The 25,435-nt window shown below is 34.6% G+C and overlaps 1 protein-coding gene across 4 annotated transcripts in view; it reads left to right on the top strand.

The window, feature by feature from the left end:
* Window positions 1-24,880, top strand: part of CCDC172 (coiled-coil domain containing 172) — a 66,931-nt gene extending 42,051 nt beyond the window's left edge. Inside the window, exons 8-9 of one of the 4 annotated variants that reach the window (XM_023638778.2) lie at window positions 19,836-19,923; window positions 20,739-24,880. In XM_023638778.2, the coding sequence (XP_023494546.1) occupies window positions 19,836-19,923; window positions 20,739-20,774 (124 nt within the window). In that variant the 3' untranslated portion in view covers window positions 20,775-24,880. The remainder of the gene's footprint in view (window positions 1-19,835; window positions 19,924-20,738) is intronic. The other 3 variants (XM_023638780.2, XM_023638779.2, XM_070260518.1) reach the window with 3 other exon arrangements.
* The last annotated feature ends 555 nt before the right edge of the window (window positions 24,881-25,435 follow it).

Here is a 25,435-nt window from a genome sequence, read left to right as displayed (position 1 = left end):
AGTGGTAATGCCCACTGGTATCATTATAGTTAGTAGTGTAAGAGATTTCAACATGAACTCCAGTTTGTGGGTTTATCACTCAGTTATAAAAATTTGCCCTGGGTTAAAATTAAACACACAAAGTCTGTTAGAGAGTGCTTTTTCCTTCACAAATGGTGACAGAGGAAATTTGCATAGAAAGAAACATCAGTCCGGATACCTAGTCCAGTCTTTGCATTTTAGCAGTTTTTAAATGAAATACCAATATTTATCAATTCCCACTTTAAATTGTTTGATATCTGTAACTTAGTTTTCCTTCTGGTATGTTTCATAAAGCTTATTTCAAATGTGAAGAGCAGAGTCAAGGTATGAAGTGTAAAGATTTTAGGAAAGAGGGCTTCAGACTCATAATTAGTGCAATAACAAGAAGCTAATGATGGCAAGAAATGATATGACATTTATTCAACTTTTCATGAAAGCCAAAATTAAGTTGTTTTTATGCTTTAATTTTGGAATAGAATAGTCACTTTTCATCTGTGTGTTCAAATGTATACTGAATTCTGTAATGGTTGCCCTTTTCTTATTTTTTGGGGTTGAACTGCTACTGGTTTGGATGCTATTTTTGTAGCAGGGATTCTCAAACTTGGCACTATTGACATTTGGGGTGAGGTTATTCTTCTTGGAGGAGGCTGTCCTATGCCGTGTAAGACGATTAGCAGCATCCCTCACCTCGACCCACTAGATGCCGGTAGCACCACTCCCCGCAGCTGTACCAACCAAAATGTCTCCAGACATTGCCAAATGTCCCTTGGGCAGAGGGGGTGTGGGCCAAATAGTTCCCAATTGAGAACCAGTTTTATTTTAAGGTTATTGTAGCTATATTTCTATTTTTATTAAACTTTAACCCATAAGAAAGTCATTACAAAAAAATTATTTGTTCACCTGTATGAGCTTATTGTTTCTACTTTTAGTAATTAGAAAATTTTGATATATATTTTATTCTGTCTATATTATTGAAATTCTTTAATGATGATTATGTTTTTTTAAGTTAATCTGCCATGTTTAGGTTATGTGTTGGATTCTGTCTCGATGTCATCTATCAATGTAGAGAACCAGTACTTTACATTATTCATAATGGTTTAATGGTCTCTGCTTTAGGGGATTTTTCCCTATATATAAAAACCAAGATGTCTGTTTATTTAAAAGATTCCATTTTGAAGAGTGTGGGATCCTTAATTAGCAGATGTTAAGACAGCTAACTTGTAGAATATTGCTATGATTAACAATTAAGCCAGAGGTTAGATTAATTCATAAGAAGCTTCCCAGATTTGTATAACTATGACTGAGCTAGTTTTTCATATAGTCTAGGGAGGAGAAGTGATAAAGCTCAGGGTCTTGAGAGGCCATAAGCATAGAGTTTAAGATTTACAAGCCCCTTTGAATCCCAGCTCTGGTATTTACTCAGTTGGTGACCTGGGACAAGCAGTTTAACTTGTCTATGCCTCAGTCTCCACATCTATGAAACTAGGTTAATAATAGCACCTACCTCACAGGATTGTAGTAAAAATTAAATGATTTAATATGTATAAAGCCCTTAGAACAATGCTTGGCACACAGTAAATGTTCTATAATTATTAGATAGCATTATAATTATTTAATTACTCATAATTTATTTATTTATTTTTTGAGGAAGATTAACCCTGAGTGAGCTGACATCCGCCGCCAATCCTCCTCTTTTTATCGAGGAAGATTGGCCCTGAGCTAACATCTGTGCCCATCTTCCTCTACTTTATATGTAGCTTGATAAACAGTGCACAGGTCTACGCCAGGGATCCAGACCGGCAAACCCCAGTCTCCCGAAGTGGAGTGTACAAAGTTAACCATTACACCACTGGGTGGGCCCCTCATGATTTCATTTTTATTTCATATTATCTTTGTGGATTTCATATTCACGCTTCTTTCTCATTTTAAATTTTACCTGTCCCTTAAACGCAGAGGGTCCCTAGAGGTTAATTGTTGATTGTCTTCTTAATGTGTACTCTGTAGGCTTCTCATCTGATCTAATGATTTTAGTTATCATCCATAGACAATCTCCAAATCTTTGTCCCTAAACTCTTTTTTCTCAGCTCCAGTCCTGAATTCCCAACAATCTCATGTAAACATAGGAATAGATCTGAAGTGATGCTGCCCTGATTAGACAAACAAAAATGGAAACAAAGTTCAAGGGCCTTTGTGATGTGTGCCTGTGCATTATCTCCCTGCATTTCTATCACACACCCTACACTGCTAGTGCATCAGAGTACTATTTGTGGAAGTGTGAATATGCCACAAGCCTTCACACCTTTGTATCCTTCTCCCTTTCTTCTCTTTCTTCTCCCTTAGCTAAATTCCAGTGTAGTCGTCAAGACCCAGCTCATATTTCATTTTGGGGACAGTATTGCTCAAATCCAAAATGTAGCAGGCATTTTTGACATGTTGACAAATCTCATCATTCTCACCCTACCCTGGTCCCTCACCAAGTTTGAACCCTTCCTCTCGTCTGTCTCCATTGCTGATGTCCTAGTTCTAGCACAGTCCTCTCTCACCTGGATCACAGTAACAGTCTCTCCTTTGCTCTCCCCTCATCCACTTTTGTACCTTTCAACTCGTTGTAAGTTAAATCATGTCATCCTCCTTATTAAAATCACTCAATGGCTTCATAATGAACATAATGAAACCTGAAGTCCTTAGTGTGGCCTACATGACTTGTCACAATATGGCCTCTGACCTCATCCCCGCTTATTTTCAATGGTACTCTTCTCGTTCTGCTCCCTCAAGCACTCCAAGCCTTCTTCTGCCTAAAGACGTCTGTACCTTTCCTTCTGAAACTATCTGTTCACCTCTCTGCCTGCCTGTCTCCTGCCTGGTGGGACATACCCCATGCTTTAGGTCTCAGTTAAAATGTTTCCTCAGAGAAGCCCCCACTACCCTGTAATCTAAATTTTGTAACCTCTGTTATTTTTCCTAATAGCACAGATGCCATTTTGTAATTACATATTTATATGCTTTATTTTGTTAATGTCTCTCTCCACCATGTGCTCAATAAGAGGAGGGATCCTGTCTACTTTATTCATTATTGTAGACTCACAACCTAATACTTTGGTACAGAGCTTGGCATATAGTAGGTGTTGAATAAATAAATGGACAAATAAATGAATGTAATAAATTATGAAAGCTTTCCTCTACTGTTCCTTTCTCTGAGTTCATAGAGAAAATAGTTATAGTTCTATTGTATCATTAATCCTATTCTATGATAGTTATGTGTATCAGTCTATCCCACTGGACTAGGAACTCCCTCTGCTTGTTTATTTTTCTATCAGTCTCTGCATCTAGCACAGTCAAGAGCACATAGTGTTGAATAAATATTTGTTCCAGTAATTGAGTCTACATAAAATTTTATTTTCACTACAAAGAAGATAAAATTTCTTCATGTATTTTCAGTGTTATTTGCAAAGACATAGTGTGCTCTAACCACCAGGGTAGCCCCATGGAATTCTTTCCACTCTTGATTTTTTTCCTTCCATGTGGAAAAACCTTTACTGGTTTAACCCTCCTACCCTTCCCCATAGCACCTCCCTTTCGTATTCTAAGGTGAAGAGGAGTGACTCAGTCTGATTTGTGAATTTGGAAGGGTAAACTGGAGCTCAGCTCCTTCCTTTTCCCTATCTCTTTGGAAGTGGGCCTGCCTCAGAGAGAGTGTGTTCCACTAGCTCCTCCATGCCTTAAGATTTACAGTGGTAGGACTCCATGAGAGAAAGCTTGTGGCATAATGGTTTAAGTTAGGTTCGTCTAATTCTGGGGTTCATTGTAAGTCCTTTGCTTGCAGATATAAGCCACATTCCTCAGTATCTGCTATATTAGTAGTAAATGTACATCTTGGTCTTCCTTATTTCTCAATTGGGCAGAAGTCAGCCAGGAAAGATGTGTGTTGTATATTGGGCCCCTTCAAATTCCCAGCGCTTGTTATTTTTATTGCTATCCAACACCAGGGTCACCAGGGTCACCAAAATACAGTTCTTGATCATGACTTTTTATTTATTCCAAATAGTAAGATCCAGACAACTTGAAACATTTGAGAGATTTTCCTTACCCACAAAACTTCTTTCTAGAATGGTTTAACATTTTTTATAACCAGTGTTTGTGCTTGTTTAATACAACAGAAAGTTGGTCTCAGAAATGAAGCTGCCAAGTCAACAGCATGAGATTTTCCTTCTGAACATTTGAAGATAGTGTGGTTTTTTAAAGAGCAAATTTGCAATGGAAAATGCACAAAAGTTAATATACACCTGCTACTGAGAGACTCTAAATGTATTTATATGAAGTAGTAAATCAGTGCTGTTGCCTCTTCAGTGAAAAAGTCATCAGGTTAAGTTCCTCATGGAGGTCACATTGGTGGTCCTTAAGATTTATAAGAAGGCATAAACACATGATGGTATTAAAATACTTCCAGCCTCTCTAAAGGATACACAGATAAATATGTATATTTACACATGTGTATATTTTTTACTTTGCCAAATATATAGAGATATTTTTAAATTATAAGAGTAGGCTGTTGATTGAATAAAAAATTCAAACACTACAAAAATGTAAAACATCAAAGTCTCCTCTCTCATCACCTCAGTCCAGAAACCCTTGATGTAACCATCGTTAAAAGTTTGGCACGTATCCTTTCAGAATTTACCTATCTCTGTGTGTATGTGTGCGTGCACATGTGTGTGTGTTTAGCAAAAACTGAGGTCACACTTACTGGTCTGTAATTTGTTTTGTTAATTAGGAAAATGTTATAGACAGTTCCCATGTTAGTTTGTACTGATCAACTTCATTCTTTTTAATGCCAGTGTATGGAGATGCCATATTTATGTAACCTATCTCCCACTGATAGATGTGTAAGAGTTTCTAAATATTTATAATTAGAAACATCTTTATAAATGTATTCTTAAATACTTGTGGGAGTATTTCTGTACCATTACTTAGAATAATCATCATTTAGTAAAGTAATAGGAATTGTTATCTAGGCTACATTGAGAAAATAATGCACATTTACTTTGCAGTACTCTTTGACATCAACAAGAATGAACTCAAAGTGGACACGTATAACCAGCTCTCAGTTCTAAAGTTTCTGGAAAATACTGGTCAAATAATTGTGTATCTATAGGTGACCAATAACATTCCTCTCCTCTTTTTTTTTTTTGTGAGGAAGATTGGCCCTGAGCTAACATCTGTTGCCAATCCTCCTCTTTTTGCTTGAGGAAAGTTGTTGCTGAGCTAACATCAGTGCCAATCTTCCTCTTCTTTTATGTGGGATGCTGCCACAGCATGGCTTGACGAGCACTGCCAGGTCTGTGCTTGGGATTTGAACCTGCAAACCCAAGACTGCCAAAGCAGAGCACACAAACTCAACCACTCTGCCACCAGCCAGCCCCAGCCCTCTCTTTTTCTAACGTTTATAAAATATGAAAATCCTCATTTGATTCCAGGATCATTCTTAGCTATGTATTTTATTGAATATTTCTGTTGACTCCTCATCTTTTCTGGTGAAACGTCATCATTTATTCACTAACAGAAGTGTCTCTACAACATTGATTATGTAGCCTTCAAGCTAAATAGAGATCCCTTGTTTTGTGAATTCTTGGCACATACGATAGTTATTAAAGCTTCTTAGTAAATAAAAGGGAAATTTTGATGATAGAATCAATTGATTATTTTAAAAGTTATATTCTGATGTAAATTTGCCTATTTGTAAATGTCCCTAAACTTTGAAATAATTTTGCTTATTGTACAAGCCATATATAATATTAAAGTAATCATTTTCAAAATTCGTTAGTATCTTTGATATCGTAATACAGGTTTTTTTAAAATTTTCATATGTTTACCTTTATAAGCAACATCTTTTGATGTGACGGTGTGGAAGATGATAAAAAATATGTGGTAAGGGAGCTGCCTAATCCAGCCAACCTAGGATTTGGAGTAACGGAGATGCTGGCAGGACGCCTCTCTCTCCTACCTCCTCCTCAACAGGTCTCTCTGGTGAGCCTTATACACTTGTGAAGGTTCTCACCTGTCTGCTGGTGGCCTGGACTAAGGAAAGGCATAATTAGAAAGGTGAAATTCTGCTTTCATATGTTCAGCTTTCAAACCTACTTTCAGAAATAAATTGTGTATGAAAGAGGATGACCTGTGTATCTCTAAAAATAGTATTTTTGTGTTTAAATGGCACTAAAATAATTTTCTTATGAATTAATATAGACAAATAATATTAAGAAAGTCAAACCATGGAAAAACTAGCAAAAAGTAGAAACAACTACTTATTAAACCTCTGGCGTGATTAGGAAACCAAAAAGGATAAGATTAATAGACTTAACATAGAAGATTTAATATTCCATGTGTCAAAAAAGTCAACATGGAATGATAAACTGGGAGAAATTTATAGTAATTATGACAAACAAGGGATAACAGTTTATCAAACAATCAGCTGATAAAAAATCAACAAGAAAACACTAAAATCAATAGTTTTTCGTTCATGTGTTTATCCAACAAACATATATTAAATGCCTACTTTATGCCATACACTGTGCAAGTTACCAGGGATACCAAGATGAATAAAACAAGATAATTCAGTTATATTGCTTATTGATTAAATGCAGATTAAAACCACTGAATATTATTTTTCTGTCAAATTTTGAAAGATATTCTTAAATGACCATAGTCCAGATTGGCGTGAGTGCAGTACAGAGAGAATTCATGCATTGCAGTGGCAGTATACTTTGCATATATTTGGAATGCAATTAGGTGTATATAAAATTATTGTGAGCACCTTAAAATGTTTATGCTATTTGACCGAATAATTCCACTTATGAGCTCTATCGCAAGGAAAATAATTCCAAGTTCAGAAGAAGCTTTATGCATAAAGGTGTTCCTAGAAATGTTGTTTATGGTAGAAAAAAAATAGGAACAACTTAAATGCTGTACCATAAATGAGTGATTAAGTTAACTGTACTATGGCCACTTGGACTACTACATATTATCTTCAGTGGTATTAATTGGCATGTGCAAACAACTGGGGGAATTGTATATGGTAGCATTAAGCAAAAGAAAAAACTAGGAGGCAAGATTACATAATCACTATTATACGGAAACACCAGACTGTGATGAAACAGACCTAAATTTTAATAGCATTTGAGTTTGTGTACTAGGACTTTGGGTGAAAATTTTCCTTCTTTCTGCTTAACTATTATTTGTGCAGTTCTATAGCTAAAAAGAGTATTCTTTAGTTAAGGCTTTTCTGTGGCACTTAGAGGTAACTGAAAAACATTTGGAATGGTGCATAAAATCGTAAAAATACATGGAACATAAATTTTGCTAAACTAACTAGCAGTGTTGGCCCATCCTTGTCATTATTTGATGATTCAGAAAAAAGTGATAATAACCAGTGCAAACTGCCCCTAGTTATTGTGCAGTAGGTGAAGGAAGTCCTTCTTGACTCCTGTAGGCAATCAGTCTATGCACTGAAGCGTGAGATCTGCTTACCATTGTAGAGCTTTGGCCAGCTGCAAATGTATTAATATTCATACCATTATCATCTAGCCCCTTTTAAAGCTAGCAACAGCAATCTTTAAGTGCACATCTAAATTCTACAGCTTGATTATATGCTGAAGAGTGAAATACTTCCTATAATTTGCTCTAAATGCCTTCTTTAATTTCAGTAGTCTCTCATTCTTATTATTAGCTAACTAAAAGGGAAAGCGATCACTGCCCAGTTCTGATGGGCATGAAAGATCTTACAGAACCTGTAGTCCATTTGAACTGAAAAAGGGGAGGGGCAAGTATTGATGGTATGGTGGGAAGAAAGATCCCTACCATTTTATTTGAAGAGATATATATATGAAAATAAAGCCTTAAGTGCATTGTACAGCAGCATCTGCAGTACACTGTAACTCTCCATTTAACTTTCCACTTACTCTTTAAAAATATTTATTACAAGGGATTTTATGCTTGTGTGAAAATCTAATGCTTAAAATTAATAACTTGCTGTATCTTTCCTACTTGAGCATTCCTTTAGAATTCTTACTTACTATTACCTTCCTAAAAGTTCAGAACACAATGAACTTCGCATATGTAGGGTATTTTTCCCCCTCCATCCCTATAACTATTATATTTTTCTTCCTTAAGTATATGTAAGTTCTAAAGTATAATAACGTAATGAGCACCTGTGAACTAAACTAGAACATTACCAATAACTTGTGTGAGCTATGGGCTCCTCCTTTATCCCATACTTCCTTTCTTTTCCCAAATGTATTTACTGTCCTAGATTGTGTTTCATTTTCTTGTGTGTATGTGTGAGATATGACTTAGTGGATTCATTTTCTTATTTATGTATAATTTTCTTTGTTTCATTGTGATTTATTTAAATTTATGCCACGTATTTATATATATGAGCTGCCCATCATTTATATGCATGCTAAAACAATATATTGGTTTATTTTTGCTTGTTTTTGAGTTGTGTAAAGATGGTATCACACTGTCTGGGACTTGTTTTTCATTCAACATTGTTTTTAAAATTTACCCATGTTATTGAGCGTACATGTATAAATATACCACAATTTTTTTTCTTGTTAATGCACATTTGGGTTATTTCCAGTTTTTGTCATCACAAACAGTGCTGTTGTGATCATCCTAGTGCACATGTGCAAGAGTTTCTCTAGTTATGCGTGGTGGAATTGCTGAGTATAAGCATATGAATGTTGAACCTTAGAAGATAATGACAAACTATTTTCCAAAGTGATTAAACTAATTTATACTTCCATTAGCACATTGTAAACTTCCCCATTAATCTCCAGCCTCTTCTATACTTTGTTTTCAGAATTAATAATTTTTGCCAATCTCATGGATGTAAGATGATATTTTGTGGTCTTAATCTGCATTCCCTGACTACCTATGTGATTGAGCATCTTTTCGTCTTTTTATGGACCATATGTTTCCTTTTCTGTAAAATGCCTCCTAATTATTCTGCTACTGGGTTGTTTGGGTAATTTACCTTTTTCTTATTGATTTCTAGAAGTTTTTTATTTTCAATCTTTTAATAATTCTGGATTTTGTCTGTTACGCATTGAAAATATCTTCTGCCAGTTTACGAGGGTTTTCTTTTTTTGTGTGTGTGTGTGAGGAAGATTGGCCCTGAGCTAACATCTATGCCCATCTTCCTCTATTTTGTGTGGGACGCTGCCACAGCATGGCTTGAAGAGCAGTTGTAGGGCTGCACCCAGGATCAGAACCTCAAGCCCCAGTCTGATGAAGGCAAGCACTCAGACTTAACCACTACACCACTGGGCTGGCCCTGATCAGGGTTTTCTTTTGATCTTTTTTTTTTTTTGGTGTTTATGCTGTTGTGCTTGAATAGAGTTCCTACTTTTACTGTAGTTGAAAGTATCTGTCATTTCTTTTTACGGTTAGTGTTTTTGTGTCTCGTTTAAGAGCTTTTTCCCTACCCAAGATAAGAAGGATATTCTCCTATATTTTCTCTAATAATTTTTAAGGTTTGCCTTTTCACATTTAGGTTGTTATCTGGAATTGATTTTTGTTTGAATGTACAGTAAGATCCATTTTTCTTTTTTCCCACATGGGTAATAAATTGTCCCAGCAGATTTATTGAATAGTTTTTCCTTCCTCTAGTGATCTACAGTCGCTTCTCTTATAAAAAGAATAATATATTCATGAATCTGTTTCAGGATTTTATTTCCTCTTCTCTTTCATTGGTCAATTCATTCATTTCTGTTCAAACCTGTCTTAATCACTACTAAATGCATATCGTTCAGTTTTGACTATTTAATTACTGATACTTTATAATGAGTTTTTTAAAGGTGGTTGTTTTAATATTATTTATTAGCACAGTGACGCATGCAGACTTAAGTAATAGCGAGTCTTGTTATAAGGCAGGACACTCCTCTTTGTCCTTTGTCTTCATCGAGAGTGTCTTGGCTATACTTGGCTCTTTGCTTTCATGTACATTTCTGAATCACCTTATATCCATGAGACTCTGTTGTAATTTTGGTCACAATTCCACTCACTCTGTAGTCACTTTTGAGAGACTTTACATCTTTGTTAAACTGAAACTTCCTGTCTATAAACTTAGGATAGTTCGATTTACTTGTCTTCTTTAATATCTTTTAATAAAACTTTATAATTTTCTGTTTATCAATCTCGCACATTTTTTGTGAGTTTTAATTTTAGATACCTTGCAGTTTTAGTTGCTGTTGTAAATGTGTTTTTTTGTTTTTATTGCTGGTGCATGGAAATATAACAGATTTTTGTATGTTGACTTTATGGCCATTATCGTTGCTAAACTCTATTTTTTAAAAAAACTTATTATAGAAGATTTAAAGTACATACAAAAGTAAAAAAGAAAAAATATAGTGAATCCTATGTACTCATCCCTCAACTTTAATCGTTATCAATTTCTGGCCAATCTTATTTCATCTATATCTCCACTCATTTTTCTCCTGTATTACTTGAAGAAAATTATACACATCATATTATTATCTTATTATGTCTCTCTAAAAAGTAAGAACTTTAAAAAACATAACTAGAATCCATTGTTACACATAAAATAAACAGTAGTTAATATCATCAAATATCCAGTCAATGTTTAAGTTTTCAATTATTTATAAATGTCATTTTTTTTGTTTGTCTGAATTCAGTTCCAAAAACGTTCACACATGACAGTCAGCTGATATGTCTTTTAAATCTCTTTTAATCTAGAAGCTCCGCCTTCTGTTTTTAACTTGTAATTTATTTGTTGAGGAAATTAAATTTCTTTATCCTGTAGAGTTTCCCACAGTTTGGTTGTGGTTGATTATATTCCCATTGTATGGTTAAACATATTCATTTGACATATATTTTTTGTAAATTGGCAATTGGATCTAGAGGCTTGATCAAATTCAGGTTGAATTTTTTGGCAAATCCATATCAAAAGTGGTGATGTGTTTTTCCGTCAGGAGGCTCTTATAATGCCTACTCTCTCTCATTTTTGGGATGTTAGTGGCCATTGATGCTCAATTATTTTTAACATTTTTTTCTGTGGCTTAGACAAATTATGCTTCAGAAGCAAACAACCCCAAAATCTCAGTGATTTACAACAGGTGTTTATTTCTTGCTCACACTACAGGTCCATTGGGAGTTAGCCACGCTTCTCCTCCTGGTCTTCACTCAGTGACCAAGTGTGAAGGAGCAGGCCCTACTGGGATGTAGTCAGTTTCACCGCAGGAGTAAAGGAGGTCATAGTGAAGCATGCGTCTGCTCTGAAAACTTCTGCTTAGAAAGCTTGTGCTCATATTTTTGTTGGCAAAAACAAGTCAGATGGCCAAGCCTGACATCCGTAGAGCAGAAACATAGCATCCTGTAGGGAGGAACACTGAATATACCATCTACTACAACATCTGTAAATAATAGTTTTGTTCTTTCTTTATAGTCATTATGCCTTTAACTTCTTTTCTTGTCTTCTTGTGAATTGGGGCTCCAGTACACTGTTGAATAAAAACGGTGATAGGGAACATCCTTATCTTGTTGCTGATTTTAAAGGGAAAGTTTCTTGGGTTTTCCCTATTATGAATGTTTTGTTGAGAGTTTTATAGGTATATTTCAAGGGATTTAAGCAATTATCTTCTTCTTCTAGTTTTCTACGAGTTTTTTTTTTTGTTATGAATGGGTAAGTTTTATCAAAAATTTTTTCTGTATATATTGAGGAAATCTTATGTATTTTTCTTTATTTAATCTGCTAATGTGGTGAATGACATTTATAAATATACAAATATTAAACTATCATTACATTCCTGGGATAACTCAACTTGGTTATGGTGTATATATTTTTTTTTTTTAAAGATTTTTTATTTTTTCCTTTTTCTCCCCAAAGCCCCCCGGTACATAGTTGTGTATTCTTCGTTGTGGGTTCCTCTAGTTGTGGCATGTGGGACGCTGCCTCAGCTTGGTCTGACGAGCAGTGCCATGTCCGCGCCCAGGATTCGAACCGCCGAAACACTGGGCCGCCTGCAGCGGAGCGCGCGAACTTAACCACTCGGCCACGGGGCCAGCCCCTATGGTGTATATTTTTTAACATACTGCTGATTTGTTTTGCTAATATTTTATGATTTTGCGTTTGTATTTATGAGTGAGATTGACTTAAATTTTTTGTTTTTGTACTATTATATGGTTTCAATATCAAGACTATATGAACCTTATAAAATGAGTACAGGGGTATTATTTCTTGTTCAATTGTCTGGAAGATTTTTGTATGAGATTAGAATGATCTATTCTTGGAACTGTGACATTTTTTAGAACTTACTTCTGAACCCATCTGAGTCTAGTGTTTTCTTTGTAGGAATTTTTGGACCAAATATTTGGTTTTCCTTAAGTTAAAGTACTGCTTAGTCTTTCTATTTCTTCTAGAATAAATTTTGAAAGTCATATTGTTTTAGAAATTTGTCCGTTTTACCTAAGTTTTCAAATTTATGTCATAAAATTGTTTATTGTATTTTCTCATTTTGGGGGAAAGACAGTTTTTTATCCCCAAGTTTTATTTTGAAAAAATTAAATTTATAAAAAAGTGTGCTCCATGCACAACTGTAAATTCTTTATCTCTCTACCCTCCTGTATCATTTTGCTGCAACACTTGTTCCCTGAATACTTCAGCACGTATCTCCCAAGAACATGACTATTCTTCTCCATCCCCACGACACAGCTAACACGCCTGAGAAATGTCACCTTGACACGATGCTCTTATCTATTACACAGTCTACATTCGTATTTCTCCTTTTATCTTAATAATGTTCTTTATAGTTACCTTTCCTTTTCTTTTCTTTTTTTAAGGATCTAGGCCAGTTGTTTTGTAGAATGTCATGCAATTTATATTTATCTGTTCCTTTGAAATTAGATCCAGGTTAAGCATTTTTTTGGCAAGAATAAAATATAAGTGATAGTTCTTTTTCTAATCTTTATTGATTTAATTTTATTCATTAAATATGTAAATAAATCATCACCATGATTCAAAAGTCAAAAGTATGTAAAAAGATACACCTTGAAGAGTTTCATTCCAGTCCATATCTCTTCCACCCCATTTGTACTTACTGCTGTAGGTAACCATTTTCACTAGTTCCAGGTTTATCCTTCCTATGTTTCCTTTTGCAAAAATAAACAGGTAAGTGTGTATTCTTATATCCCTTTCTCTTTCACATATGTTAACACATTATATATAATCTCTTGTATCTTGCTATTTTTCACTCAACAATATATCCTCGAATTCATTCCATATTAGTTAAAACAGATCATCTTCATTCTTTTTATACTGTTTAATGCTCCATTATATGAATATACTATAGTTTATTCAACTAGTCTCATAAGACCAGATACAGGTTTCCAGTATTTTATGATTACAAATAAACTTTGTGCATATGTTGTTTTGTATTTATAGGGTATATTACTGACATGGAATGGCAGGATCAAAAGAAAAATATAAATATAGTTTTGTTAGATATTGCCAAATCCCCCTCCGTTTAGGTTTAATCATTTTGAATTCCCAATAGCGCTGTTTGAGTACACTTGTTTCCCCACAGCCTTATCAAAAGAGTGTTATTAAGTTTTCGAAGTTTTACGAATCTGATAGATGAGAAATGATATCCCTGTGTAGTAAATTTACACGTCCTTTATTATGAGTGAAATTGACCATTTTTCATGTGTTTAAAAATGATTTGTATATTGTTTTCTGTGAACTGCCTGTCTCTGACTTGTCCCCATTTTTCTAACAGAGTTTTGGTCTTTTCCTTTGATTATAAAATTTCTTTATATATTAGAGAGATTAGACCTTTATCTGTGAGATATGTGGCAAATATTGTCTACTAGATTGTCATTCATCTTTTGATTTTATGTATGTTTTTTGCTATGCAATTTTAAAAAATGTAATTGAATTTTTTTTCTTAAAGATTGGCTCCTGAGCTAACATCTGTTGCCAGTCTTCTTTTTTTTCTTCTTCTTCTTCACCACAAAGCCCCCCAGTCCATAACTGTATATTCTAGACATGCTGAGGACGCTGCCTCAGCATGGCTTGATGAGCGGTGCCATGTCTGCGCCCAGGATTAGCACTGGTGAAATCCTGGGCCACCAAAGCAGAGTGCACAAACTTAACCACGTGGCCACGGGGCTGGCCTCTGTAACTGAATTTAATACTCTTATTGCATTTGTATTTTGAGTCGTAGTTAGAAAGTCTTTGACCACATCCAGCTTATAAAGGAATTTACCTATACTTTTACTTTGTCCTTGTGTTGTTTCAATTTTTACATTTAAATCATTGATCCACAGTATATGCTGTGAGATACAGATCCAGTTTTAGCTTTGACTGTCCATTTATATCCACATTGCAAATGATTATCCAGTTTTCCTAACACGGTTTATTAAAAAGCTCATCTTTTTTTCCCCAGTGATTTGAGGAGCCACTTTTATCACATACTAAATGTCCACTTGTCCTTTGGTCTATTTCCATCTTCTATGTCCTACTGCTCTATTTATATGGTACTATTGCACTATTTAATTATAAAGGATTAATAGTATGATTTAATATCTGGCAGGGCTAGTCAACATTTTTTGTTTGTTCTTTTCCAGAGCTTTCATTGAAAAAAACATTCAAGAGCTTTCCTAGAATGTTTATTTTTTTATAGTGTGAACTTTAGAATAGATTTGCCTAGCACCAGGAAAAAACAAGATGTTAGTGTTTTTATTGGGATCAAATTAAATTTTACTTAACTTAAGGATAATTAACATTTTTATGACATCCTATCCAAGAAAAAGTCGTGTTAGTTACTGCTGGTAACATTGATTCTTAGGTTTTCCAGGTATATTGTCAAATCACCAAAAAATGAGATAGCTTTATTTCTTCTTTAAAATTCCTCTTCCTCTACTTATTTTCTCTAGATTAATTTCAATGGCTAGTTTCTCCATCAAAATATTAAAAAGTAGTAGAGACAGTGGGCATCTTTGTTTCTGAACTTAAGGGGATTGACTCTAGGGTTACCCTAGTAAGATGCTTACTTTAGGACTGACGTGTTTTTTTGGTGAGGAAGATTGGCCCTGAGCAATATCTGCTGCCAATCTTCCTCCCTCTGCCTGAGGAAGATTGTCCCTGAGCCAACAACCGCACCAGTCCTCCTCCACTTTGTATTTGGGACACCACCACAGGACACCCTATGAGCAGTTTATAAGTCTACACCCGGGATCTGAACTTAGGAAGCCTGGGCCGCTGAAGCAGAGCACCCAAACCCAACCACTATACCACAGGGCCAGCCTCTGACATGAGCTTTTTATCATTTAAAAACAACATTCAGGGGTCAGCCAGGTGGTGTAGTGGTCAAGTTCACACACACTGCTTTGGCGGCCCAGGGTTCTCGGGTTTGGATGTCAGGTGTGGACCTACACACTGTTCATCAAGCCATGCTGTGGTGGTGTCCCACATACGAAAAATAGAGGAAGATTGGCACAGATGTTAGCTCAGGGACAATCTTCCTTAAGCAAAAAGGGGAAGATTGGCACAGATGTTAGCTTACTACCAGTCTTCCTCAACAACAAAAACAACAATATAAAACAGCATCCATTAATTCTGATTTTTATTGACTGTTTTTATCAGAGATAAGTTTTGAATATTTCAAAGCTCCTTTCAGCACCTCTGGAGGTGACCATATTATTTTTCTCCTTGGAAATACTAATAAGGTCAACTATATTAATGAATTTCTAATATTGAACCATACCTTCATTCCTAGAATAAATCTTAACTGGTCATAATATATTATTTACTTAATGTGGTATTAGATTCTTTTTGCTAATATTTTATTTAGAATTTTTGCATCAGTATTCATATGTTGGGGTGGGTGGGTGCGATGTGTGTACTATCTTTCTGTCTTTATCAGGTTTAGGTATCACTATTACACTTGAAAAGAATTTGACTGTTTTTTTATTTTTTATACCCTGGGCCAATTTATATAGTATTGGGATTATCTGATCTCTGAAAGTGTTTTTGCTTTTTTATTGTTAGTATAGTTCTTTGAAAATTTTATCCATTTCAGCTATGGTTATTGGATGAAAAGTAGTACTTGGAAAGGGCTACAACCTTTAAAGATGAGAAAGAAGCAAGAGGTGAAAATTAAGGGCCTTGGAGAAACAAAAGAAAATTATAAAATTAAAAACCACAACAACACTTAGACCCCCCAAATAAGAGAGCCATTGATTGAAAACTTCCCTCGATTTTACACAAGCCAGTACTCTGAGCCATGAGGCTTCAGACCTGTCCTCACTGTTGTCCCACACAGGGTGAGACTTTCTCTTTCTGAGGGCCTTTGAACCTGTGTCTCATCACTCCATGTCCCGCTTCCTCTTCTTTCTCCTATCTTCCATTTAATTGCTGCTTCACCCTCTGCATTGGTGTAGGCTTCAGAGCTGGTTCTGCTGGATTTAGATGTTTATTTCCCTACTTAGGTGTAATTTCAAGTTTGTAATATCCTCTATTTCCTAGTTAGCTTGTAGGTATGGCTTATGGGTGGCTTTATTTGGTCTTCTTATGGAGAGAGAGTTTTTATTTAGTGGTTGCTATTATCCTATGAGAACCTAGATTACTCTCATTGTCTTTGTTTAAAGACAGGCTTATTGAAGTTTAATTTATATCCAGTACAATTCACTGTTTTTAGTATACAGTTCAGTTAATTTTGGCAAACACATTCAGTGATGAACCAACACCACAATCAAGGTATAGAATACTTCCGTCACCCCAAAATGTTCCCTCTTGCCCATTTATAACCAATGCCTGCAATGTGCACTCAGTCTTTGATCTATTTTCTTTTCCTAATTTTGTCTTTTGCAGTACATAATATAAATAGAATAATATGCAATATAGCCTCTTAATTCTGGCTTCTTTTATTTAGCATAATGCATTTGAGATTCATCCGTACTGTTCCATATGTTAAAGATAATGGCAGAAAATTTTACAAAAACAATAAAATACTTTAAAGCACAGATACAAGAACCTCACAGAACTCCATTAGCATTTTTAAAAAGCAAACATCTATTCACATCATATTCAAACCTCATAAAAATAAAGAGAAAATCATGAAGGAAGAAAGAGAAAGAAAAGACACATTACACACAAAGGAATGAAGATCAGAATTACAGTAGACTTTTCATCAGGAATTGTGCAGGCCAGAACATGAGGGAATGACATCTTTAAAGATTGAAAGTGAGAACTGTCAATTCAGAATTCTCCATGAAAATATCTTTCACAAATTAAGGCAAATTAAGATATTTTTAGACAAATACAAGTTGATAGAATTCCTTGCCAATAGACTACATTACAAAAAAAGCCTATGGTAAGTTTTTCAGGAAGAAGGAATATAATACCAGATAGAAACTTGGAGCTACACAAAGAAATAAAAGCTCCAGAAATGGTTAAAATGAAGGTGAATATGAAAACTTTTTTCCATTTTTAATTGCTCTAAAAGATAAATGACTGAAACAAAAATAGTAGTGATATATTTGATGTTTGTAGTATGTGTAAAAGAAGAATTTGTGATAACAATAGAACAAAAAAACTGGAGGGAGAAATTGGGAATATACAGTTATAAAGTTCTTATACTATAAGTACTGCAATATAATATTATTTGAGAATGTACAGTAATAAATTGAAGATGCATATTATAAACCTAGTGCAAGCATTGCAAAATTTTAAAGATATGTGTAAAAAAATGTCAATATAGGAGATAAAATGCAATCATTAACAAAATCAGTTAATCCAAAAGCAGGCAAAAGGAGAGGTAAAAGTGAACAAAGAACAGATAGAACAAATAGAAAACAACTAGCAAAATGCTATATTTTTAATCCAGCCATATAAATAATTATACTAAATGTCAGTGGTCTAAACACACCAACTAAAAAACAGAGATTATCATATTATGTAAAACAGTAAGACACAACTATATGGTTTCTACAAAAAACCCACTCTAAATATAAAGACAGCCATATAAATAATTATACTAAATGTCAGTGGTCTAAACACACCAACTAAAAAACAGAGATTATCATATTATGTAAAACAGTAAGACACAACTATATGGTTTCTACAAAAAACCCACTCTAAATATAAAGACGTAAATAGATTAAAAGTGAAAAAATGGAAAATGATATCCTATGCCAGCAGTGTCTGAGAGTTCTAGTTTCTTCATATCCTTGTCAACACTTGGAATTTCCTTTTTTTCATTTTAGTTATTCTGGTGGGTGTGTAGTAGCATTTCATTGTGTTTTTCCTTTATATTTTCTTGGTAACTAATGAAGTTGCGCACACTTGCATATTTTTATTAGCCATTGGACAGCTTCTTTTTTTTTTTTTTTTTTGAGGAAGATTAGCCCTGAGCTAACTACTGCCAACCTTCCTCTTTTTGCTGAGGAAGACTGGCCCTTAGCTAACATCCATGCCCATCTTCCTCTGCTTTATATGTGGGATGCCTACCACAGCATGGCTTGCCAAATGGTGCCATGTCTGCACCCGGGATCCGAACTAGTGAACCCTGGGCCACCAAGAAGCGGAATATGTGAACTTAACTGCTGCGCCACCGGGCTGGCCCCTGGATAGCTTCTTTTGTGAATAATCTGGTGAAGGTTTGTGTGTGTGTGTGTGCATGTCCATTTTCCATTGTCTTGTCTTTTTCTTATTAACTTGTAGTTCTTCATATATTATGGATATAATCTGCTGTTTATTGTCTCTGCTGACTTTTACTTATGGTGGCTTGCATTCTTAAGTGCTTGGTGATCTTTGATTGTGAACTCATTGTTTGCTCTTAGTCTGTGAGAGGCCTGTGGGCCTAAATATGTTAAACTTCCCTTCAGAGAGGCCTTTATTTTGTTTCTTCCAGTAAACATGGAGTGCAACTGGCCTAGGACCCCCTCACCTTCCCCTTAAGTGTCAGGACTCAGCAAAGGTTCAAGCTGATCTATACATTTCACCTGTGGCTGCTCAACTTGCTTAGGTTTGTGAGAGCACTATGACTCTTGGTATCTGCCCTCAGGGCAGCCTCACCTTGTAGCTACCCAGTCTCACTCCCTAGTTCCCCACCTCTCCATCCACAGTTCATGGCTTTTGCTTGTTTTTCTTTTTGGAAGGAATGTTAGTCATAATACTAGAAATGAAAGACTGTTTCTTCACTGTTTTTCACATTAAATATAGATATAAAATAATTTTTGAAAAAAGAATTTCAGAGTATTCAAAGGGTTAGAGACTTAACTGGGGAAAAGGAACATTGATAGTATTTTCTTATTTTTAAATTAAAATATATTTTAATTACATATGTGTATTATAAAGTTAATGTTTAATTTTAGAGCAAGAAGATCTCAGATGTCGTTTTTTTCCTGTCCTTAAAATTTTTCAGGTGAGGCTTAGAGAGACTAAATGATTTAGCCAAGGTTATTCACCTTGTTAGTGGCCAGGACTGAAACAGAGGTCTTCATACAGTACTATATTTTTCCCACTAAACCATGTTGCTCTTTTAATTAACCTCAAATTTTTAACCATCTATTATTTATTCAGTCTATCTACCTTATTTTCTTTCTGGAAGGTTTTTGTTTTCCAAAATTTTATATAGTTGTTACAAAATTATAGAAAATTAAAATTTCTTTCCAAATTCCTTAGTGTTACCTTGAAATTCTGATGATAGAAGCTGCAAACCTGACGCTACCCACATAATAAAAGATTATTCTAAAAGTTTATTGCTGAACTAATATGGCGAATTTTTCCTTTAAAACAGACTTAAAAGAGAATTAGAACTTTATAAGGAAGATGACATGCAAAGTGTTTATGAAGCTCTCCAAACAGAAGTAGAATCTTTAGAGTTGGTAAGCCATCATTGGTTCTTTCACTTCTGTTCAGCATTGTTTTACCTACGGGTAATAATGGTTTTACTGGTACACACATCATTGAACATCATCGTATTTTGCCCTTCACATGGATTTGTACTAGATACAAAGAACAAAACAGCAACAACAAAACTAAAGTCAGAATGTAAATCTGTGTGGTGTTTTGAGTTCCTGGAGAGTTAGGTGCTACACAAACCAAGTTCTAGTCAAAGAGAATATATACAATTTCAAACTGAGTTAAAAAATTCAAACCTGACCTTGCAACATTCCCTTGACTGAAACTGTTATTAGAGGATTAATGCACTAACGGAGTTTAACTATCATAATACTTAAAAGCTTTTTGTTTTTGATAGGCATAAATTATACTTTTATTATATTTGATCCTGTGATCTCAAGAACTTTGGATGTAGTTATTGGAAACTTATTTTTGGATTGTGTGGGAGCACTTTAAATTGCTTTTAACCTCTTACTTTGGTTGCTTATAAAAAGAGCACAGTATTTGCCATGCTCTATTTTAGAAGAAGACATATATAGCTAGCTTTAAAGTATGTTAAAATATAGTATTAATTTAATATGTTACATTTTGTTTCATGTTTGTTTTCCGAAAACATTTTTTTTGTTTAAAGTGTTCTAAGAGGTTATGTTAGGATTTATATTTTTTTATAAAAATTTTCAAAACTAAAATTTAGAAATGCCCAGAGTTATTGTTGTGCTAAATTTACATAAATTGTATGTAATTCCTTTGTTAAGAATTTCATTTCCCTCATTTATAATTATTATATGTTTCTTTTCAGACATTGGCACAGAAAGATCTTCAGGAGAACAAATAACTTGTAGAGAGTTGATTAGCTGTCTGAGATTTGATCAAAGCATCTTAGAATCAAATCTTTGTGATAGATATGTGCGTGATACCCATTACAACAGATTCTTGTGGCAAACGCGAGGTCCAGAATGTTCAAAGTTATTGGTACCTAGAATTGGTTTATTAGCACTTTTAAAAAATAATGTTTTGTTTTCTTGCTTGCTTGAAATTTGAGGGTTCTTGTGTGGTTTGATTTTGTTTCTAAAGGAAGAAAAAGGAGAAGTAGACACTGTGTTCTCAGGCTTCTCATATCCCCCTGACCCTTAAGCTGATCTATACTTTCTGATGTCACTCATTCTCTGTTGCAGCTTACCTCAGGTCCAATCAAACACATGCAGGAAGAAATGCTCAGATTATTGACCCAATTTTATTGGTGTCGTTTCCACCAACAAAGGTGCTTGCTTTCATTTTAATCCTTCTCTAATCATATGATGTATGTCGGCAGAGGTCCTTTGAGGCCTTTTGTCTGCAAAAGCCAGTTTTCTCCACTTTTCTCAAGATGTGTCTATTGAGTTAAGTCTGGGGCATCTGCAGCGGTTTTCCAGCAGTTTGTGCCCACCAGTTTTCTTCCTAATGCCAGTGTTGGTTAGAAAGAAAGAAGTCACTCACTTGGGGAGGTACATAATCTCCTTACGGCCATCAGGATTCATTTGTGCTGGTGATCTGAAACACAGCAACTGAAAACGGTGTGCTTATGTTTTGATCACACTTGGTATTGGCAGCAAATTTCCAACATCATGTCGGTGTCTTTCTGCTGTTAGTAATCCTGACTAGGAAGAAAGGTATATTTTCATGAGTTTCTAAAAAAAGAGTATTGAAACTGTTCAACAAGGGACTCAACTGCAGTAGGTTGGAGAGGGGAACAAAACCTATTTGGGATATATCTCAAAGTACTGAGTGTAAATGTTAGAATCAGGTTTTCTTTTGTGGTTGTAGTTGAATTAGTTTAACATCAAATGTGGAATGTTTACAAATGTCTTATATCTACTGATCTTGAGGTAGAGTACTTGGGTCTAGTTTCAGAGCAAGTCTTATTTTGGGATAGCTTTTTTGAATATGTTGTTTTACACCCTTATTTTTTAAAAATTAGCGAAGTTAAAACTCTCTTTTGAGATGTGCAGCAATTGCAATCTGTTTAAATAATTTGCATTTTCAGAAGTGATTTCTATTTTGAGTCTTTAAATATTTAATAGTAAATTATTTTTGCTTAAGAAGAAAAAAATTAATGGTACCAGGGAATTGCCATTTATCTTATATGCAAATATAAAGTAGGAAATGGTTGTTGGGATTAGTCATGACTTCAGTTCTGTCTTATTTTAGTCCATTTATCTACCTACATTCTAAGTCTTGTGAATATCTCTTATTAAATATGTATCATATTATTAATATGCAGATTTATTTTACACATAAAGTCTTTTTGACTTACCAGTAATTTTTGTTCACTATTGGTTTTGTAGCTAAAATATTAATGTGAACTAGAGACCTGCCACTTATTTGTGTAACTAACACACAATGATATATATGTAGAATAAACTCTTACTGATACAACTGTCTTTTCGTGTGTGTGTCATATAGAATATCTAGATTAAATGCTTAGTAATGGAATCAGGATTCATATGAATTGAATTTGAAAAAAAATGGAAGGCTCAGTATTTTCATTATTTCAGAATGCTTAAAATGCATATTTTAAGATTTCAACTAATTTTCAAACAATCAAATGAATGATTATTTTAGCACTGCATGGTAGAGTAATACAAAGCATTACCCATGTGATACCAGTCAAAATAACTGGGACTATCAGAATCAATGTAATCAAAGGAACAAGTTCACTGGATAAAGGAAATACAACAATCAATAGAAACCACAGTGTACAAAACTAAACTGCACTGTCAATATAAAATATCAGCAGTAGATTAGGTCTGTTCTTAGTTTTTTTAAGAATTAGTAATTCATGAAATTCTTAGGAAAAATAACTGAAATTATCTGGGTAAAAATGTGTCTCAGGCTGGCTTTAATTACTCTGGAAGACTTTGGCTGTACAGAGAGGCAATTTTTATATGACTGCTCATTCGTTAAGTAAATTCACCAAATTTCCACTATCCTCAGTTATAACCAAAGCTCATACTAACCCAGAGTAACACTGGTACTGCTCTGAGCTTCCTAGCATGCCACCATAGTTCTTTTCTGTAACAAAAGTTCTTTCAGAAGCAACTGATTCTCAGCTCTCCACTGGGGATAATATTAGGATGTATAGATAGTTTGCTGCATATTTTTCCAGCTGATTAATGGAGTTATTTGGCTTGGGGGAAAACAGCAACAAAATTATAGGATGTGGACGTGACCACTGGACTAGAAATTCCTTTCTTCCTTCCCTGGCCTAATTATTGAATGGGAGGAAAAAGCAAAGAAAAGGAAAAGCTTTAAGGTACAGTATGTACAATCAGGAAGATTTCTATACTACTCTTTGTTTTGTCAATAGTAGTGTTTTCTTCTGTAAAAGAAAAAAAAATTGAGGAGCATTTTGTTTGCCTGTCTTTTTTCCCTTGAAATTTGAAAAACCCTGATGAGATTCTTAAAAGTGTCTAAGATAAAGATTGAGGTTATTGTATTGTAGTGAATTAGAATCTAGAAATTTCTTAAAACAGAATCAATTGGGATGGGTAATTTATTGTAGAGTGAAAATTATGCAGCAAAACAGCCATTGAGTCTGTTAGCAGAAGGGCAATCAGTAATTCAGTTGGCTAGCTGCAGATGGACAGGGAGCACGCACTGGACAGGCCCTGTTCTAAGCTTATGCTGAGGACAAAGTCCCTTTCTATTTCATACCAATCAATCATACATAACTGTGTCACGTTATTATGAATAAGTCATTTATTTGCAGTCCAGAAAACAGTAGCAGTTCAGTGACATGATTAAAAATAAATATAATATGATTTTTAATCCTGGATGTACAAGGGTAAGGTGTTCTGTCATTCAAATATTTATTTGTAGCTTAAAATTTGAAATTTGAAGTTGTTCAATGTATTAAAAAGTATTTTAACATTTGAAGCTGACCTATTTTAGGTCAACTTTTATGTTGCTTCTTGACTTCTCTCCTTTGTCATCCTGAAAAACTCAAGCAAATACATTTGTGTCTCAGAGTCTAGTTCAGAACATTTTCTGTCAAGGGAGTTTTTTTCAGGATGTGTACTAAAAATGAAAAATATTTTTTGTCATTAGCCTGAAGCAGAGATTAAGTCTTGGAGTTTTGTGTCCCTTTTATCTTAAGACAACAACTTTTTTTTTTTTTTTAAAGAACGGGAAGGATGAAGTTATCTTTGAAATGTTGGACGTAGGAATGTATAGTTTGTTGCGTCTGTGCTGTCTAAACATAATATTTGTAAGTTCAGTCAGTCTTTTGCTTGGCCTGCTAGTCATCACATCATGCCATTGAAGAAGCTTTACCTTCTTACTTGCTTTACTGACATTTGACAAAAGAATAGTATTGAGAGGCATTGACGAACATGTGAAGGAAATAATAGAATAACTCCCTGTTCTGTAAGGGAGAATCAGGATTTCATTCGTTTGTTTGCGGTTGTTCATTGTACTGAGAGTCGCTTTCATTAAACGTGAGGAAGAATTTTGCAGGGTAATGCTGATGGTAAGAACACATTTATTTTGATCGGAGGAGGAAAAGAAAGCATAACAAAGAAAGCTGTGACTGATGGTAAAACGCTCTCCTAGCTTCTGCTGTGAAAAGTATCAAGAGCAGAGCTGTCAGAACCGAATGCTTATTTAAACAACCGCTTCTGATACATAGCGAATTTATCTTTAAAAGACCTTTATGAAATTGACAACACCAGAATTCAAATGTCTGGGAAAATAAAGAGTAAGTAAGAATGTGAAATTAATAACGGTGACTGATGTAAGTGGCTGTGCAAAAACGAGGCTCGTAGAGCGGGAGAAAAATGATTTACTTTTTTTCTTGCAACCGGAAGAGCTATACTACTCTATTAATTCTGAGTTAATTACTTTCATACTTGTAATAAATTGTCATTCTAATTAGTTGGTAAATAAAATCTTGTTAAAATAAAATCCTCTTAATCTACATTTAATAGATGCAAATACAATTACTAATGAATATTTCTGGCTATGGCTTTGTGATTGCTGAGAGAAAGTATTTGCAAATTCAAACCACCGTTAAATGGTGTGGTTGTTGACAGTTTTTGTGGACTTTAGACAAAGGAGCTCCTGGTTGAGAATGAGTGGCATGGGAGTAATCATAGGGTCAGTGTAATGTCAGCTCTCAAATCTAGTGCAAATTGAAATGTGTAAAATACCAAGGTTATATCTATAAAAACATTTTTATACAATAAAATCAAAGCTCTTTATTGAGATAGTAGTTGGAGACCAAGCATATATCCCGGTTTTTGCAGGAGGAGCTGAGACTGACTGACGATCTGATTTGCGTGAGGTCATAGGAGGCAGTGGGCCTCTTTATTTGCAGTTCAGTTGCCTGGACTTCAGTTCCAACACCTTAAAATTTACTGCTTATGAAAATTTGCTTATAATTAAGTCTTATACAACAGGTAAATGTTAGAAGATAACAGAAATTTGAGAATCATTTAAATCACCCTTTTGGTACCAGAA

The sequence above is a fragment of the Equus caballus genome, chromosome 1, assembly GCF_041296265.1.
Source record: "Equus caballus isolate H_3958 breed thoroughbred chromosome 1, TB-T2T, whole genome shotgun sequence".
Lineage (NCBI taxonomy): Eukaryota > Metazoa > Chordata > Mammalia > Perissodactyla > Equidae > Equus > Equus caballus.
Note: the sequence above shows the minus strand (reverse complement) of the source record. Positions and strands in the feature narration are given on the sequence as shown.